The sequence below is a fragment of the Coturnix japonica genome, chromosome 3 (genome assembly GCF_054131305.1).
Source record: "Coturnix japonica strain WE chromosome 3, WE-NBRP24, whole genome shotgun sequence".
In the NCBI taxonomy this organism is placed as follows: domain Eukaryota; kingdom Metazoa; phylum Chordata; class Aves; order Galliformes; family Phasianidae; genus Coturnix; species Coturnix japonica.
The window spans coordinates 6,072,058-6,092,400 of NC_140665.1; the positions used below are offsets into that span (position 1 = coordinate 6,072,058).

Consider the following 20,343-nt stretch of genomic DNA (forward strand, 5'->3'; position numbering starts at 1 on the left):
ATCATAGAAAAGTTCATATATTATAGCACTTTCTTTTCTTAGATGTCTCCACAAATCAGACAGTGCCTAACTTGGAAGTGGGACAGCCTGCTTTGAAAAAATCAATATAACCTGATAAAAGCCTAAAGCTAAAAACCACTAACGCTCATTTCAGGGTATTTCATTGAATATCAAACTATTACTCTAGCTCTATCTAAGTGAAACTCATCCTCGAGGAGCCTGAAGCAGCAACAGTTTGCTTTCTACTTGCAAAGCAGGCTCTCTGTCCTCTGCACTGAGGATGACTGATCTCTGATTCCATTTCACTTCCCGGTCAATGTGTTTGGTTTCTTAACATTTCATAAGTGCCCTGCCCAGAAACGTTTAGGAGTGAAACTTGATCTGCAGTAGAACAAAGGAGATCCAAAACACTGTCAAGTCACAGCCAGAGTCCTTGAGGTCGACCTTTGGCTGAGGGCAGTTCCCAGGACTGTGGCTCTTATCGTGCCATCAGTGCACTTATAGAGAACAACGAGCAGCGTGGTTATCGCTTTGACCTGACAGCACCTTACACATGTGAGTTATAAACTCACATTATCGTTCCTCGAAATACATTACACACTGTGAGCGCTCTCAATTTCCCATCTGCCATCTCCCACCATCTCCCAGCCTGTTAATCGTTAACAAAATCGCCATGTTTTCCAAAAGGTAATTTCCCTATAGGTCTGACAAGCGTTTAATCTCCATGTCACGAGCATTAATTAAATTTTATATATAAAACATAGGCGAAAAGATGATTTTAACTCCAAAATCCAATTAAAATAACTCATTATATTACTAAGATGGATACATCAGTGTTACATATGAATATCTTCATTCCCTGCATGCAAGTAACTCCATCAGTGTTAACACACTTCCATTCTTGAGGCGCACAGGCCGCACTCAACGCGCCACACGCGGCCCCTCCCGCTCGCAGCCATGGCGCCGCCTGCAGCCGCTGCTCCCCCTAGCGGCCAGGCCCCGCCCCGCCCCTCCCGCCGAGGCCCCGCCCCCCGCTGACGTGCCGCCCCGCCCCCTCGGCTGCCCGCTGCCGCCGCGACTTGAGGGCGAGCTCGGCGGCTGCCCCGCGCTGCTCAGCGCTTCGCTCCTCGTCGCTCCGCGCCCGGCCGAGCGGCTCCCGGCCCGCCGGTGGGATTACGGCGGCCGCCTCGCCGCAGACAACGTCCGACCCGCTGCCCGCAGGTAAGTGGGGGCTCCGCGCTGCCTTCGAGGGAGTTGAGCGGGTCGGGCCGCGGGGTGAGGGAGAAGGAGAAGGACCCTCGAGGGGGGGTGGCAGCGCGGTGGGGAGCAGCACCCGGTGCAGAGCTGTGCCGCGCTCCGTCCCTACTTGCCGTCAACTTTTGTGCGGCTCCCCGAGCTCGCAGCCCGCCCGCCCCGCACTCGGAGCCGCTTTCTGCCCTTTGGCTTTTGTTCCCCGCTCCGCCGTCCCCCTGCCCGCTCGGGATTCCGGCGTTACGCGGAGAGTCGGGAGAGGGGCAGAAAATGAACAGACTTAACACAGCGATTCGTTCTCTCCGGTCCTATTTCCTCGCCTAAATCGCGCTGCCCGAAAAGACAGAAGCATCCCTAGCCTGCCGCCCGGGGATACGGCGTCTTAATGAACGTTCCTTTGAATTAGCGAGGAGAAAAAAAAAATGCGTTTATCGAGCCGAGAGTGCGAAGGGAGGGAGGAATAATGCGCTGCGAGACGCACAGATGTGGCCGCGCTCGGGGCCAGCTGTGCGGGCTGCCAGCCCTTCCCATCCGCACACCGCAAATACCCTCCAGTCCCTGGATTCATCCCCTGCACCCCGAGCCTGCCCGGCTTCTGATCGCTGTGCGAATGTTCCGTAAGGGAAAGGTGCGCCGGGCTTCGTTAAAGCCTGTTACCTTCCGAGCTGCCGAGGCCGTGCCGACACGCAGCTCTCCCGTTTTCTCCAGCCACGTTTCACCACTTCCAATAGCCGCTTCTATTTCTCTCCGCTCCTCGCATACAGCAGGAGCTGCGCCCAGTTTTGCTGTGCATCCGAGTCTCCCTTTCTTTTATTATTATTATTTTGGTGCGTTCGTACCGTTTAATTTTAACTGGGGAAGGAGCAGCTGGATGAACCCCACGGTTAATACGGCCACCACGGGAAATAAGATCCCGAAAAGTCCCCGAAAGAGTGATTTATTATTTTATTTTCTTTTAATTCCCCCCGCTGGAGGCCGCCTCTGTTTTTCTCAACAGGAGACTTTGTTGTAATTAAAGCAGGGAGGACTGGACAGCAGCAAAGCCCTGGTAGCTCTGAGCAGCGCCGTTTTGCAGCGCGCACCACCCCCCAGCGGGCAAAAAAAAATAAACCCTCCGTAGTTAAAACTCGCAGCCCAGCTTTCATCTTTGGGAATGAAACGTGCACATTTCAGGGCGAGAATCGAATCGAGGTGCGTTTGCGAGGCTTTGCTTTTTCGTTTGCCCTTCGTAAGCGGTGGCTCCAAGTGGAAAGGTAGAGCGAAAGGTAGAGCCGGGAGCCGTGCGACGCATCGCTGGAGTTTGCAAACTTTGCACTGCTGTTTTTCCCGAGTGCCTTCAGTGGGTGGATGGCCATCTTTGTCTCCTTGCAGCAGGAAGCCTGCCTGCTAATGGCCAGGGAGCGCTCCAGCTTTGCTTTAATCACCTCGAGGCACGAGGCGGCTCAGGAGTATTAAAAGGCGATTGCTTACGTGTATTTTTAATAAGAGGCCCCCTCGGTGCACGGTGCACTGCACAGAGCTCACTGCACGGACTGGAGCGGCCCTGCAGCTTGTCAAGTTCTCTGGTCAGAGCAGTGAATTCAGTCATCGGTAGGCAAGCAGACAAAAGGGGAAAGAAACAAAGCTAAGGCAGCTGGATGCGGTATTTCAGTAATGGTTTGGATATGCTGAACATTTGGCGATAGGGACTCCGTGCAGGGTATAATTCCACCTAAATTTGTCAAGAGGGAAAAGCAGTGATTTCCCCGTGGAAGCAGCAGAGCAGCATTTGTTGTGTGTTCTCTCATTCTAAATGCAGGCAAATGCCTCAGCCCCGCAGCAGCTCCCAGAGAGAGCCCAGGAGCCAGCCCCGGCCCAGCTGGGTGAGCGCTGTGATGCAGAGCACTGCACTCCCCCTCCCTGGCCATAGGAGCAGGCAGGCCCTGCAGGGCACAGCACTGCACAGCAGCAGCACGGTGCTCGGGGGCTCTTGGAGCCAACATCCATAGAGCCAGAAAGGGTTTTAAAAGTGAACTTCAGAAAGCAACCACTGAACCACTCATAGTCCATCTTCCTCCTCTGCAGCAGATGCTGCCCTGGCTCACCTTTGGCACAGAGTTCAGCTTCCACTCGGAACCCATTTCAGAGTCAGATTCAATTCCATTAGAGGGAAGAACGCATTAAATTTTTCATTTTTTAAGACACGTGAGAAGGACAAAGGCAATATTATGTTCAACTACCACACAAGATGGAGGAGGAGGAGTAAGCAAAAAAGATAAATACAACCCTATTGAACAAGATGGGGGGAAAAAAAGTAAAATAAAGCACATTACACCAAAACACAGAGACCTGGAGAGCTCACTCACTTCAATGAGAAACCTCTGCATTCTTTAGCCCTGGAAAAGACAGGCAGAGGACCTTGTGCCTGTCTCACACTGAACAAAGGAGTGGGGCACCTTCCTGAAATATGATGATCGTGGAAATTTCAGCTCCTAGACAGGGTGCTTAGAAAGCATTTTGCTGTCACTATCAACTAAGTCTGAATAATACACTTAAGGAAAAAAAAAAAAACCCCAAAGCATGTGCATTGCTTTAAGGACAGATTAGCACCGTGGAACTTGTGTTGAAAACTTGGTGAAACTATTTGAGAGGAGCTGTGACCTCTGAGAACTAACCTGGCAGCATGTGCAGTGAATGGACCCAGAGGTATTTCAAGTGCATTTTATGTTTCAGATAATAACAAGTACGGAGGTAATAATGCAGTCTTAGGTTAAGCTAAATCATTAGGTTTGCCAATATTTATATCTTAGCACTAACTTAAAGTTGCTCTTGTCCAAACTAAAACAAGGGGGTGAAAGTTGTCCCTGTGCCCTGTTGTGTCGGGGTTAGCAGCCAGCTCCTGGTTAACCCAGCAGTGGGTGGGGATTAAAGTTAGCACTGTGCGACCTGAAGTGCCAGCTCTGGGTTTTAGTCGGGTTTTATCACATCTCGGAAAGAAGAAATCTCTTTGGCACCGTTTTTAGAGAAACTTACAGCTTTTATAACTTCTTTTTTTTTGCTGCTTTTTTTTCCCCCTTAAGGCAGGGCAGCTGGATGCCACGTGTTATAATAAATACTCCGTTCTTTGGTATTTTTCTCTTATGCAGTGCAAATTGCTTTTACTATTTCAAAATCAGCTGCAGCCCGTCGATAAGTCTGAGTGCAGGTCCGGGCATCCCAGCTATCTGTAACACAGCTGCCTATGCAGTGTCCCAGGAAAAGTAATTTAACCATGAGGTTCAGCAAAGTTCATGAAAATATTCAGCTCCAAATGAAGATAAGCAGAAAAGCTGCAGTTCGGTTGTTCCCTCCTTACTTTTGTTACCAGAAAGTCATTTAAAAATGAATTCCAGCATCCACTCTCTCAAATCCATCTTTCTTTCCTGCTCCGCTCGAAATTAATGGCTCCTTTCAGAGCCATGTGTCCATGAAGCCTCTCATGCTGGTGCTGCTGAGACTTGCACACTCAGCGGGTCCCCTCTGCTTTCATCCTAGGCCGGGATGGGAGGAGGAGGGCTGAAGCAGGGCAGCAGGATTCCCTTCTCTGCAGACAGATCGCTGGAGCCTTTGATATGCAAAAACATTGTTTTCAGCTGTGGCTCCAGATATAAAAGGGAAGTGCGAGATATCAAACAATCAGAACCTGGAGAAAACTATTCTGCCCTCAGAAAAGGGAGTGGGGGGTATGGTCTTAATCCACATTTTTGAAACAGTATCATCTTCTCCAAAGAGACCTGCTTTTATTTTTTCTCCCTTGTTTTTATGTAATTTTGAGAGAAGGGATAAAAAAAAAATTCCAAGAACTTAATGAGCTTTAGTGCTTTCATTTTAATCCTACACATTACCGCTATTATAATGGCAGCAATAAGCGAAGGGCTGACTATCAGGCGGGGCAAAGAGGAAGCTGTTTATATGCTATGAAGATAGAGCCAGTGCACTTAACTTTCTCGTGTATGCATGCACACTAGAGACTGTTTTGATCAATAGCAACATGCCTTCTTTATTTTTTTTCTTTACAGCCTATTTAACAGCCCTAAAAGTTCTGAGGAACAATTTATGAGATTACTTATTTTTTTTTCAGCTTCTTAAAAGTGGCTGAAGCCTTCAAAGGCCCCACTGAACAACACATTTATACTCCTGCTTCACCGCACAACACCCAGAAAATGCCCTCTGTCACAATTCCACATTGGTTCCTATGAGACGTTATTTTCGTACAGCTCTTAAGCAACTGTTTTATATCCAAGCTTTAGGAATAGATCCTGGATTTAAGTTTCCACAAACACTTGAGTGATACAGACCGAGGAAATTGGATGCTGCTTAATCTCAAAGAATGTGGAGCTTTTGTTTGTTCCATTTTCTAATACTGACTGCATATATTAACCGGTCCCTAAAAAAAATGCATTCTCTTATAGTCCAGAACAGAAACTTATTACTAAAAGTACAGAATATCTCTAAATACTTAATTCTGCCAGTCTTACAGAGCATCTCTCATTTTAATTTGCAATTTTCATTACCCAGCTGCTGAAACAAAGTGGAAAACAAACAGAAAACCAAACTCTCAGATAGGCATTAAAGCAGCTTCAGGAGAGCAGAGGCTTTACTGTTCCCTCACAGAATGCTCACACCATTGCAAGACTGGGTTTGGTTTTGCTCTCTTTTTTTCCTCAAAATGCTCATCTTTATGCTGTTGAAGAGGAAAAGCATCATTTTATCTGTGTAAATAATTGTTGTATCAGTGCAGATCTGCTGTTACTACAGGAATAGAACATTCTGCATGAAGACTTTGTGATGCCTGTTTCCAATTACGAAAGAGTCTTAAAGCAGAGGCTGCTTTTGTTCAGTTGTTATTTTATGGTGGCCCAGAAGCAGCTCCAGCTATGCCCACATGAAGGGAGCCAAACAAGCCTTATTCAGCCTGCTGTTTCTTCAGGGCTTTTCAGTGCTGAGGACCACGCTCAGTACTGAAGATTTGATTTCAGACTTAACTACTGATATTCCACACAGACACTGCCTACATCTTAGGGAACAGAGACTCAGTATCTCACTGGATACTTTCTGCCCTTAAAAACAGCCAAATGGTTCCTCCAGTAATAAGAAAAGATGAGGCTACTTTTATTTTAGAAGTGAGAAAAATCAAATTAATAAAAAGTCAATCTAAATAGTGATTCCACTGAGCAAAATGACAAATACAGTAGCTTACGAGTTCAGACAGCTTGGCATACTGAGCACGTTTTATGGACAGAACCCACATGCCTCCATTTCCAAAAAGCTGATACAGATGACTGCGAGCTTAGCCCACAATGCAGAAACAACAGGATGCAAAATGTGAAACATTAATTCTCTATTTCAGTGAAAAATTTTCCTCTTTCATCCAAGAAGTCCTGAATAGTAATTAACTCATTTAAAATTTAATACCAGAGCGAGGTTCATGATCTACTTCTGTTTGCCCAAAACAAAAAGCAAGCAACCACATTAACTCCTCCCATGGCAGGACTGCTGTTTGTCCTCGAGCGGAAAACATCATTTGCAAAGACTTTGGTACTGTCTGTTAATGCACAATGACTTCATTTGCTGCTGGAAGGAGGGAAAAGATTTGTTCCAGCAAAATGGCAACCATGTGAGACTAAACAGCAGAAGCTGTTTCTAAACGTCCTTGCGTTTTGCTGAAATACTGATATATTGGGATAAAATGACGTGCTGATGATGTACAGTAAGCACAGCATGATTTACATAAGAACACAATACAACTGAATGCTAGTGTCCAGCAGTTGTTATTAATTAGTTTCTTCTGTTTGTTTTTACTTTTACAGGAAATTAAGAGTTCACAGAAAGCCTTTAAAGAGGAGTTTTCTGGGAAGGAAATAATACTTTGGTGTCTTTTTAAGAAGAAGACCACCTGAATTGTGTAACATTCCTACATTTGGGACCTGCCTTCAGCGTGCAGCGGAATTCTTTCCTGCATTACAAATGGGGAAGTGTTAAGAGTGAGCGCTGGAAAATGGCCCTCTCTGCGAGGTGTGGATGTATCAGGATGTAGTTGCTGTACAAAGTTTATCCTTGGATAACTCTGGACAGAGATAAACCTCCATTGCTGACCTCCTAAAGAGGCGATCCTTGTTCAGGCCCCAGCATAATGAATAGTTTCCATCACGCGGCGCTCAAGCTCCAACCTCCCAACTACAGCATCCCACAAAAGAACTTGTACGAGTTACAAAGAAAGTAATTCTTGTTAAAGGCATTAAACCAAACAAAAGAGGCTCTCCATTCACAGACTTTACATGAGAACAGAAACAGAAGGAAGCTGAAGCCTTTCTGCTTACGTACCATGGTAAATCTTTGTTGGGTTGCCCCTGGAGCATAGTGCCTGGAAGCAGGCACCACCAGGAAGGAGCAGCTGAGGGAGAAGCCATCCATGGAGTGAAGTATAAGAGCAAGAGAGGAATTTGTTTGCTGGATATCCTCAAGCACAAAATTTACTCTTACCTTTAAATACGGTAGGATCAATATTAATTTATTTTCCTTTTCATGCCTCGGAGAATAAAGTTCAGTTAATATATGAACCCACAAGAGAAAGGGTCGTGGCACTGCTTAATGCATAGGGCATCTTACAGAAGTTTTCACCACCCTAATTACAATGGTAATTGAATTATGTTGTCTTAAAAGCTATAAAGATGCTAATTACCTGAGCTCAGTGTACAAACATGCTACCAGTGCAAAGTACAATTTCAGTCTCAAGAGTTAATTTATATTATCCCACCCTGCACAGTATGAACTAATAAGATGTGAAAATGTGGTTAAACCTGCCAAATAGTCTCTTATTAGTGTACTGCTTAGCAAGAAGACTTTTGAGAATGACAAATATTTAAACATGAAATTAAGCATGTAATGAAATATTCCATCCAGTCAACTAGAAAGCCGCAGCTTTGACAGCTCTGTTGGCTTGTAAGCTGCACACCAATTGTTACATTCACCTTTCTAAACATTTCAGCTTGAAAAACCAAGAAGAGTTAGCTGCAGTATTGGTGAAACACACCATGTGGTGTTAAGTTCCCAGAAAAACCCAAAAAAAGTCTTCAGCTGGGCTTTGTTCTTGTCTGCATTTTGTACCGTGCCATTAGGACTTTCCTTAACCTCCAGAATAGCTGAACCACCCAACTTCTGGGTTTGGCAAGGGTTTTATAGTTCTCTTAAGGGCTTCTAGGTAGTTAGCTGGCTTAGGAATTACTTCTTATCTTTCAGATATAGAATGATTTACTCGAACTCTGGTTTGACTTCAGCTGTGTACTTATCTGGTATCTGCGAACAAAGATGGCCTTTATCTATGAAATGAAATGGGGAGGAATCCTCGGAACGAGCCTTCTTGGTTAAACAAAACCATTCACAGATCAGACGTGCCTAATTGTATTATTTTCAATTACTGTTCAGAATAGTCTGTTAGCTTAATTTAAGTAGTAAAAGCAGAAGTATTGTTGCCAATGTATGTAGAAAAAGTACAATGTCTACAAACTTAGATTTTTGTTAATTATGTGTATGTCAGATGTTTTCTGTAATGCTGAAGTTGAATTTTCATGGCAGTTTCTTCACTGACAACCTGGATAATTTTGTTTGTTTGTTTTTAGATTTTGAAGATCAGAACTGTATACAAATCTCATCATTGCTGACCATGATTACTGTACCCTGGAGCGTCTTCCTAATTTGGACTAAAATAGGGCTGTTACTTGACATGGCACCTTATTCTGTCACTGCCAAATCGTGCCCATCAGTATGTCGCTGTGATGTGGGTTTCATATATTGTAATGATCGCGATTTGACATCTATTCCTACAGGAATCCCAGAGGATGCTACTAACCTCTTCCTTCAGAACAATCAAATAAATAATGCTGGGATTCCATCAGAACTGAAGAACTTGCGTAGGGTGGAAAGAATATTTTTATACCACAACAGCCTAGATGAATTTCCCACTAACCTCCCTAAGTACGTCAAAGAACTGCATTTGCAGGAGAATAATATAAGGACCATCACTTATGATTCTCTTTCACAAATTCCTTATCTGGAAGAACTGCATTTGGATGATAATTCTGTTTCCGCTGTTAGTATTGAAGATGGAGCTTTCAGGGACAACATCTATCTCAGACTTCTTTTTCTCTCTCGAAATCACCTTAGCACCATTCCCTGGGGTTTGCCTAAAACAATAGAAGAGCTGCGCTTGGATGATAATCGTATTTCCACGATTTCAGAGCTGTCCCTTCAAGACCTTACAAATCTAAAACGCCTTGTTCTAGATGGAAATCTTCTAAATAACCATGGACTAGGAGACAAGGTCTTCATGAATCTAGTCAATCTTACAGAACTGTCATTGGTTCGCAATTCACTTACAGCCGCACCAGTAAATTTGCCAGGCACAAACCTACGGAAGCTTTATCTTCAAGAAAACCATATCAATCACGTGCCACCCAATGCTTTCTCTTACTTAAGGCAGTTGTATCGACTGGATATGTCCAATAACAATCTCAGCAATTTACCTCAGGGTGTCTTTGATGACCTGGACAACATAACTCAGCTGTTTCTTCGCAACAACCCTTGGCACTGTGGGTGCAAAATGAAGTGGGTCCGTGACTGGTTGCAGTCATTGCCTTTGAAAGTGAACGTACGTGGGCTGATGTGCCAGGCGCCAGAAAAGGTGCGCGGAATGGCTATCAAAGACCTCAACACGGAACTGTTTGATTGTAAGGATGACATGAGCACCATCCAGATCACTACTGCAGTACCCAACACACTGTACCCGGCTCAGGGACACTGGCCGGTTTCTGTGACCAAACAACCAGACATCAAGACCCCCAACCTAAACAAGAACTACAGAACTACGGCCAGCCCGGTACGCAAGATCATCACAATATTTGTGAAGTCGGTGAGCACAGAGACCATCCATATCTCCTGGAAAGTTGCGCTGCCAATGACAGCCTTACGGCTCAGCTGGCTCAAGATGGGCCACAGCCCTGCCTTTGGATCTATAACTGAAACCATTGTAACAGGGGACAGGAGCGACTACCTGCTTACAGCACTCGAACCAGAGTCGCCATACCGCGTCTGCATGGTCCCCATGGAAACCAGCAACATCTATCTCTCTGATGAGACACCTGAATGCATTGAGACCGAGACAGCTCCCCTCAAGATGTACAACCCGACAACCACACTCAACCGGGAGCAGGAAAAGGAGCCCTACAAGAACTCCAGCGTGCCTCTGGCCGCCATCATTGGTGGCGCAGTGGCACTGGTGGCCTTGGCATTGCTGGCCCTGGTGTGCTGGTACGTCCATAGGAATGGGGCCCTCTTCTCCCGGCACTGTGCCTACAGCAAAGGGCGCAGGAGGAAGGACGACTATGCTGAGGCGGGCACCAAGAAGGATAACTCCATCCTAGAAATCAGGGAGACTTCCTTTCAGATGATACCCATCACTAACGACCAGGTGTCTAAGGAGGAGTTTGTAATACACACCATTTTCCCCCCTAACGGCATGAATCTGTATAAGAACAGCCACAGTGAAAGCAGTAGTAACAGGAGCTACAGAGACAGTGGTATCCCAGATTCAGATCATTCACACTCATGATACTGAAAGACATAAAAGACTGGTTTGGTTTTGGTTGGTTTGTTGTTTGTTTTTTTTAAAAAAAATAAATGAGAAAAGACTGACTTTTAACGGTTGCTGTTCTACTGCAAAACACTGGATTAAAGACTGACAAAGCAATGTACTGTACATTTGCCATATAATTTATATTTAAGAACTTTTTATTAAAAGTTTCAAATTTCAGGCTACTGCTGCGATTAATGTAGTGGGGATACCTGACCACAATTCTATATTTTAGTATTTTTTAGTAATTTGTACTGTATTTTCCTTGCTAATATTGAAGTTACAGACCATTTAACTTTTGTGTTCTACTGAGTAAGATGACTTGTTGACTGTGAAAGTGAATTTTCTTGCCGTGTTGAGCAGTCAGAACATTCATCTGAGATCCTTGTAAGTGTAAGCACAGGCCATTTTTCACTTTGGTATTAATAAAATAATGTTAAACCTGGCAAATCAGGAAGAGATCAAGAAGTGGTTGCAAAAACTCACAGAACTTAAATGTTGGGTCTATTAAATCTGTAAACCACAACAATATTCAATAAACAAAAATGCGTGTAGTAATGGGCAATATCAGCTGTCTGGACACATCCATCCAACAATGGTGAAATCCAGTCTAAAAAGAAAATAATTAAATCGATTATGTGCATGAGACTGAAACTGTTGGCATTTGTAAAGAAAAAACTGACCCTTGGAAGAAAGCGTAACAAAATTCCTAACAAGGAATTCTAAAGAAATGTGCCAGGCTCCATTAACCAAGGGGTAGATAAGGTGTAACGGTACATTTCTCGTTATCAACACCAGTGGTCTGTTTGTTAGAGAGAAAATGGTGATGGATGGCCACAGACGTTTGGAAGGCAGGAGCAGGGGGACAGTGAGAACACTGAGCAACTGTTCTTCAGCAGAAGAAGGGCTAGAAGTACAGCTTTGTAAGGAAAACAAACGGGACGAAAAGCAGGCAATGCAAGCAGCGTCTCATAAATTTTAGTCACCCGGGTCAAAAGAAAATTGGGGAATACCGCTATTTTAAAGCATATACTCAAACATTCTATAGGTATGCATTAACTGTACTGCCATTACAGTCAGGAATACTGCCCATTACTGTCACAGTTTTCCAGAATTCCTTGCTAAATCTGTAAAGTAACGTTTCTTTCTGCCTTCCTGCTGAACTATACGCTATTTCATGTTTAAACCCCAAGCCACACTTTGTTGCCATAATCATTTGTCTTTTCAACTAAAAACCAAAGTGCATTGTACGCCCTTTGGCCAGTCTTGTATGTGCCTTGATCCAACGCTACGTGTATCAAGTTTTTTAAAACAAAACAAAAAACCCTAAAAAAAATAATAAAATACCCACTTTTTCGTACATAACTTAAATATGACAAACATTGGTCTCATTGATGAATAAAGCTGAAAAATCAGTAGAGTGACGCCACATGTCTGAGGTGCACTGGCAGGAAAGCCACTCAGAAGCTACTTTTCAGGTCCTGAGTTTCACACCTTTTACTTTGTTTAATATGGTATCACACTTATCACACTTCCTGGGTTTCTGTATTGTTAATTACTTCAATAGCGAGTTCTTAACAACTTCCAATTGTATCAGCAATGAAAGGAAGGGAAATTACAGCTACAGCTCTCTCAGATCTTTTTCAATAAAACCACCAATTAAAAAGTAGACGGACGTACAAATGCTTAAGATTTTGGACATTATTTTGGACAGTAAAGAACGTATACCAAATGCAATTCAAGTTTAAGAGTAGCTTAGCAGTGCTGAGCCTCTGTTTCTCCAGGAGTAGTAAGGGATGGAAGATGACAGGAAGAAGCTACAGGAGACGCCAATATTGTTGGTTTCAGCAGTCACTCAACAAATGACTCCTGCCAGAGGTGCATCTGCCTGCACAGACACCAAGTTGCCAGTAACAGACAGCGCATTTCAGCTTCATTTACCAGATGTGTCCAGAGAAGTTCCTCTCCAAACACTCCCTCCAAGGGGAGGAGCAGCTCCGCGCTTCACCACTGACCTCTCGCAGTCCCACCTGTGCTTTACATGGAACACTGGTTGGATCCACGGTGCCTACATAGTGGGAGCACATGATGCTGAATAGCTCTGTGCAGCTCTGGAAGATGTACTCAGCAGGGCTATTCTGCTCTATTTTCTCATCAGGTACAAATCTGAAGGGTGAGAAAGCCAAGACTAAGCACGCGGAGACTCATTTCATTCTGGAAAACCAATCCAGATAGAGAAGACTGACCTGCTTTTCTTCATGCAAAGTAGCATACTGGGACCCTTATATCTGAGATACATTTAACGTCTGGTTTGCTGGCAACAGATTACTAGTTCTTTGCCATCAGCGCTCCAATAGCAAAATCAGAAAGGTTTTGCTACATTTTCAGGCTGTTGATATGAAAACCTCTCTTGTAGCTGACTCAAAACTTGTACTGTGGAAAGGATAAAAGAAAACCCCATACTCTTCCTGTGCCTTTCCTGGGGTCAGCCAGAGGCAGCTTAATTACACCGCACACCATCTACCTGCACTTCTCAGGTGATTCCACACAGACATCCTGTGGGCTAGCACAAGTCACCATCTGAGGAGATAGTTGCATGTCAGTCTTAATTACAAGGACTTCTCTTATAAAATGTATGTAATATGAAACAGTAATATGCAAATCCAAAGCAACTTCCAACAAGCTGGCCCAGTTGATCCAGGTTTACCTCCACCAGAAAGTGGATGAGAACCTGGAGAAATGATGCCATGCTCTAAGGAAAAGCAGACCAGGTTTGCAGGCAGAGCTGGTGTCTTCCTACAGCAGCTGCTGTCAGTGGAAAAAAACACTGCACATCTACGCATACAAGATCTTCAAGTTCTATGCCAACCTTTAGGAAATATGCATAATATGAAGCTGTGCTAATTTGGCAAGTGAAAGATTCGTTTCAAACTGAAGTCTGTTGGGCTTTTTATTTCAATATTTACAAAAATTTCTGCTGCTTGTCATGACCGTCTCAAGACTCTTCTACTTAACCTAACGCTCCAGTTACAGCATGCAGTGCAATCCAGCACCAGTACATACATCCATTCATCCAGCCTGTTAGACCGCTGTATATTCAGACAAATAAAATGAACCCACGTTAAATTTATCTCAACTTTTAAAATCCATGTTATTTCAGTGTGCTGTTAAATATTTAATTTCAGAGCAAGGAGTGAAATGTTTTTCAACACAGCCTACACCCCTGTTCAGCGTTAACCCAGTCAACATCTTCCATGTTAAAATACTATGCCCAGTATCTTTCACATTCCTTATTATTGCCCCTTTTCTTAATTTATACTGCTATCCTCAATTGCTCGCAGTTCTGTTTTATCCTGAAAGCTGACACCAAAAAAAAAACCACAGCAGGTACTTTGGAAGCCATATTAATTTTGTCTCATCTCAGCAGGTTCCATAACTACATTTGCTTCATTTTTGAGCTGTTATTTCCTAACTCTGTACAACAGACTGAAACGCATCAACTGCTGGGGTCTGGGTTGTGTTTTTGTTTTTTCCTGGCTTTAACAGTACCACAATCAAAGTGTTATGGCTTTGGAACACCATTACCAATTCTGCTAATGCTCCAGCTAGCTTGCAAGCTATATTGTGCCAATGCTGTACATATTGTGTAGAGCAGCAAATGCAATAAAGCAAGAATGAAAGTAATAAAAAGCCTTATTTACTATTCAGATAACTCACTGATGATATAAAGCAATGAGCACATATTTAGATTTCTGTCTTAAATAAGAGGGTATCATTTTGTGTGTTCGTCTGCAGCTGTGGTTGGACAAGATCTTCGAGCATGGACTGACAAATGCCACCCTACCTCCATTTCTCCAAACCAGATTAGCTGTGGTTTCGGAAGGAGCCATCACTCGTTTGGATATCTTTTGCTTTCAAAACAGCTTAACCGTACTTTCAAATCCACAGAGGCGCGCTCATCACATAGTGCTTCAGGATCACCTTGGGAATGAGCTTTAGTTAATGAACTGTTTCCTAAGTGTCACCACAACAACGAGCTTCAAGCCACAAGCCAGTGCTTACCACAACTGCAATTTTTACACAGCATCTACTGGCTCCAGATCTGGGGAGTTTCGTCTTCCACACCATCCAGCAGTGGCTCATCAGAAAGAGAAATGATTGACTGAATCCAGATGTGAAAATGTTATGCTTTGAAGTCTATTTTGTCTCTGTGAATGAATTTAATTTGGGGGATGCTGAAGGAGCTTTCCTCTAACAATCAAATTAGAGCTGTTTCAAACCCTCTGAAGAGGTAACTGTGTATCAGTCTGGACACATAATGGTTTTTTGGTGAACAGGCACTCTGGATTTATTCTCAATAGTAAATCATCAGATTGTTTTGCAATCCTCATAAAAATGTAAACAAAACCAACATGTATCTCAGTAAAACAGCTGCACAGCACCTAGTCCAAAGCAACCCTCAGATGCCCTTTAACCAGCATCCATCAGGATGCTTGTTTTCCTGCAGCTTTAATGATTGCTGGGGAACATTCGTACCCCGTGTGGCAACCAAAGCACTTCAACAATATGGACGTTAGGACAAATAACTCCTCCAGCAGCTCCTGGGATTGTCAGGGGTCCAAGGTCCAAGCAGCCAGCAACTCTATTCCCCTTCTAAGGAGGGGATGGTAACGGCCAGCAGCTGACCAGCAGTGCAGCGCTGCAGCATCCTACCACTCCATACATATCTCTAAGCAAAGGTTTGTCAGAAGCTACCTCTGAAACCCAAAGAACAGGATTTCAGGACCAAAGTGTATCAGAAGACTTCCATCACTTGTTGCTGCCTCTTTACTTCCTTAGGATGAAAACGCAACAGAGTTGTGGTGTAAAACCTCCCAAGACTGCTAACACCACCAAGAGCTGAAAACACTTTTTGAAGCCTGAATCCGGACCTTTCAGCTTAGCAAGAGCACTCATAAATAAGTTATAAAAATAGAAGTGTCTTAATAGGGCTAATTAAATAATCTGACTTGTTGAAGTGGGCTGATAGCATTCATAGAGGCTGATGCTCTGTCCTGAGCAGCCCTGTTAAGTCCCCAAACCAAGGAGCAGGTCAGAGCCCAGTGCTCACCCATGCGGGACTTAAGCAGTGCCTATCTATAGCCACGGCCAAGGAGGGTCTCCTGTTCAAACCAAGGGGCTGCTCTTGGTCTTACATCAGTAAGTACTGGAGCATCATTTACAGGATTAAATTATGCACACATGCATAACTGAACCTTTTCATTTAAGCTAAATATTTTCAAAGATCTATAAGATCAGAAATACACACCCTATTCATGTAATACCCTTTCCTCTGTTGGGCTTTGATAAATGCCCACGAAGCAGCTGGAATTACATGTGAAAGCAAATGTCTGCTGGGGGGTGGGGATTCCTTCTGTTTAGGAGTGGGGTTTTTTTGTGTGTTGCTATTGTTTTGTTTTGGTTGACTTGATTTTCTTAACTGGCACAAATTATTTCACTCTCAGTCTTTCAGTTTAACTGAGCATCAAAGTGAACCGTTTGACAGTTTCACCTTGACACCTACAGCTCATCAGTGCATGTATACTTGGAGTGGTGTGGGAAGGTAAAACAACACCCCACAAACTTCGGTTTCCCAGCTTTTAACTGTTGTTTTTCCACAGTTTCAATGGGAAAGCAATCGAATCATATTTTAAAAAGTGAAAGCTTCTACCTTGCAACTGCTGGGACAAGGAAGAGGATTCAGCCACTTTATAACTCTTACTCCATTAGCACAAGCAACACCCCAAGCTTCACGTCTTTTAGACAGCTTGTAGTACACGCTCATCCCTCGTGTTAATTAACAACAGGAGTTATTTGCTCTGGACTCCTCCAGTACAAAACCAACTCCAAACAGCTTATATTGTACCCTTTAGTTTGAACAGCACACAGCAGCGTGGACACCTGCAGAATCTCCATTCAGTTGCGGTTTGTTTACCTGGTTTCAATGATCTTCACAAATAAGCACCGAGGACGCTTATATCTGAAACATGACGGATACTTGACTGCCCATAGGGAACAGGAGCTCATTAACAGAGAGAAAGCCCAATCCTGGGTAAGTGCTAACCCAGCGAGTAAACACAATTTTAAGGCATTAGCTGATCACGCTGAGCCTCTGTGCCTAACGACTGAAAAGCATTAATTTTACTGTCACAGCACCTTAATGGACGTTACCGATAGTGTCCACTAATAACCTTTTCATTTCCCCCCGACATGGTAACAGCATACAGCGGTAACAACCATACAGCCCAGGGCACAAAGGATCCGTATTCCCTGGTCCTGCTCAGCTCCCCGAGCAATCTACTGAGTGGGGTTTGGCTACAAGGGAGTTCATGCTGGCATCTCAATGGGTCAGGAAGGTTCAGCACTTCAGGCACTAGAAATGTTAACCTTTAGTCTGTTTGAATTCATACCCCATCCTAGCTATCACACACACGTTTTCTTTAAGGCTTTTTCTTCCTCTGGGCCTCCTGATAGATGATAATACCCATTCTACACAGAAGTAAGGAACTGTCTGATCAGCACAGTTTGCCAACATCTTCCTGCGTATTAACCGAGCATGTTTTGCATCCCACTGCTGTGGGAAGCACAAGTTTGCTTAACACCCCCTGCAGCACAGAGTTTGTGGCCCTGCAAGGTGAGAAACACACCTCGTTGTTCCACAGGCTCACCAAAAAACCCATGCTCCTCAAAATCCTCCAAAAGAATCTATCAAAGTGACTTCAATCCCATGATCCAGTACTAAATCAAAGGATGCAAGCTGCTCTAATCCCATGCTTTCCAGCTGCTGAGAGCTCAGGAGCAGCCAATACTGTCTGCAGGATGGGAGCTGCCCCAATCTGCACATTTTTGACAGGGAATTGACTGTTTTGTTTTGTTTTTTCATTCATGCTGTTCTCTGCCATACTAAATATTGCTGGGTTTAAAATTAAAATAAAAATATTAATAATAATATTTACCTATTGTTGCTTCTCCTCATGCTACTGAAGACTAACTTCATCCTTTTGTATAATATCCCCAAACCTATTTAAACACATTCAGCACTTTGAAAGGCTACAAGTGAAGAATCCATCCAGAAAAGCCTGGTCTGGATAATACATCACCTCCTGCACCAATTAAGTGATGCAACCATTTCAGTGGGAAATAAGAGATAATGAACAAAATGTTTGCCATCAGCACTGGAACACAGGAGCAGCCAGTGCCTCGGTACACTCAGGTACTGGTACAAGGGGATACAGGGGCAGGGCAAGAGCCCTCCCTAGGCTGCACAGCCACTATGGCACAGAAAGATGCTCCACACCTCATCCCAGCAGCAGCTTCTTTGCTCACACCATGGCCAGGCTGCTCCCTAAGATCCATTGCTGCCTCTCACTCCCTTGTCTGCATTCCTGAAGGGAGGGGAATGGCCATGCCAGGCACTGCTGGGAACTGGAGACCTGCCACAGCATCTGTTAGCACGCCTGGCAGCCTGCTAACTTGCCTGTAGGGATGGGGAAGCATGTCCCCACCAGGAGTGCTGCCACTTCTGCAAGCCCTGCCAGCGGGCAGCCAGACCTCCTGCTTCCCTGAAAAAAGATGCAATAACAGAGACAAGAAACTGTGTGGGTGCAAATCAGTGGGTCTCTTAAACCTCAGAGCAAGCAGAAGGAGCAGAAAAGAATACAGAGTAAGTCTGCCCGAGTGCCACGTTACATTTATTCTCCAGCATCAAATGAGGGATTACTGAAGTTTACTACAGCTCTCTCCCGAAGAGCAATAAAAGAAGGTGCTGTTCTCCCTGCCATTTGCCATAGGGCTGAGTGGATCCAGGCTGTTATGAGGATCGAGGTCCAAACAGCAGCGAGAACAAGCAGGCAGAGTGCTCCTCTGCTCCTCCAAGGACGTGCAAACACTGCTGAGACAGATGACCAACTTCTATTTCTTTTTCTCTATCTATTCACAGAAAAAATTAAGAGGAGCAACAAGATGATCTCGGGGCATTATGTATCCAAATGACCTGGTAAGAGCAAATGGCCCACCTTCACAGTGCAAGCATTGCCCGCTCATTGTGCAGGACGTGTGCAGCACCAAGAAGCACAGAGCCAGTCCCTTCCTCCTCTCCTTTGGGCTGACCCAGATTTGCACGTTTCAATAATTACTCCAAGAATTGCTCATTACTTAATACCTGGGATATGTGATCATGTGCTGAGTGTGCAGGTTGCCTGAAAACTGCGGAGTGCTGGGGGTTTTGCTGTTGAACTGACAGTTTTGCAGGTGTAATCATTGCACTCGCCCAGAAAAAAGCCACTCTGCTTATGGTGAAAGGTAACGATGCAACAATTGCAGGCATGTCACGTTAGAATCATCCCTCCTGCTCACTGCAGTGACCAACTTCCATGGCCCAACCTGAGTGTGAAACTCCAGAAGCTGTTGAAGATTGCTCCAGGCACAGAAAGTAAAAGAAGCTTTTAAGGCTTTTACACAATACTGTTTCTTTAATGATTTTTAAAAGTCCTTGCAATCTCATAACCTTACAACTTGTCAGTAATTCTTAGCTGAGCTACAGCAGCAACAAAAGGAATCACGGCGAGATTCCACAGAAACATAAGATGTACTAAAGGCATGAAAACAGCTATAAAAGGCAAGCAAGAGCAGAGCAGCCAGTCTGCTTCACACTGCAAAGCCTGCAATACTTTTCCACTTAAGAATGCTCTCCAAAGCACATTATGCACAGCCACAGCACAAATGGGAAGAATTATCAGGACTCCACCTTCTCCATTTTCCTTGCAATAGAAAAATACATCAGTGGTTTACATTTCTCTTCACATTAAATATGTTGGAAGGTTGGACTGGATGATCTTAGAGGTCTTTTCCAACCTTGGTGATTCTATGATTCAATATATCATCAAATATTTTCCTTTAAAATCAAGATACAAGCATGTAGCCAGATGTTCTCCTACATACAGCATCATCACTCCTACACTAAAATTAATGGCCCTTCCAAGTCACTTTTGCTAAATAGTTGAAATCCAAAAGTAAAGACAATGCAAATTACAACACTAATACTAATTTATTAAGCTACTTCAAATGTATTCAGCTACCCCTCATTCTTTGCTTGCAGCATTATGGGGCTGTTTGATTAAGCAAAACTGCAGATGTTCAACCCCTTGCTTGCCAAGATATCTGGGGCTGAAAAAGAAATAGAGGCGACAGCACTGGGGCCACTGACATGTCCAGCAGCAATGGTGCTGCTGTCAGACACAGCTCACACTGTTCTGCTGCAGGCCGAGCTCCATCCAAGCTGAACACTGCTTGCACATACTGTCGTTTCACAAATAAAAGATGGAAGTTTCTCAGCTTCTGCTTGCAAGTTTCCTGCAAACTTCTCTCATTACAGGCACACCTATCTCATAGCTTCATTTCTTAGGTTT

General features: G+C 44.1%; 2 protein-coding genes across 8 annotated transcripts in view; one reads left to right on the plus strand and one right to left on the minus strand.

The window, feature by feature from the left end:
* Window positions 1–20,343, minus strand: part of MACROD2 (mono-ADP ribosylhydrolase 2) — a 789,463-nt gene that overhangs the window by 687,068 nt on the left and 82,052 nt on the right. The window lies entirely within an intron of this gene.
* On the plus strand, window positions 1,108–12,268 carry FLRT3 (fibronectin leucine rich transmembrane protein 3). The gene is made up of 3 exons (XM_015856724.3): window positions 1,108–1,221; window positions 7,080–7,763; window positions 8,889–12,268. Exon 3 carries the CDS (start codon window positions 8,933–8,935, stop codon window positions 10,874–10,876), a length of 1,944 nt encoding a protein of 647 aa, XP_015712210.1. The 5' UTR covers window positions 1,108–1,221; window positions 7,080–7,763; window positions 8,889–8,932; the 3' UTR covers window positions 10,877–12,268.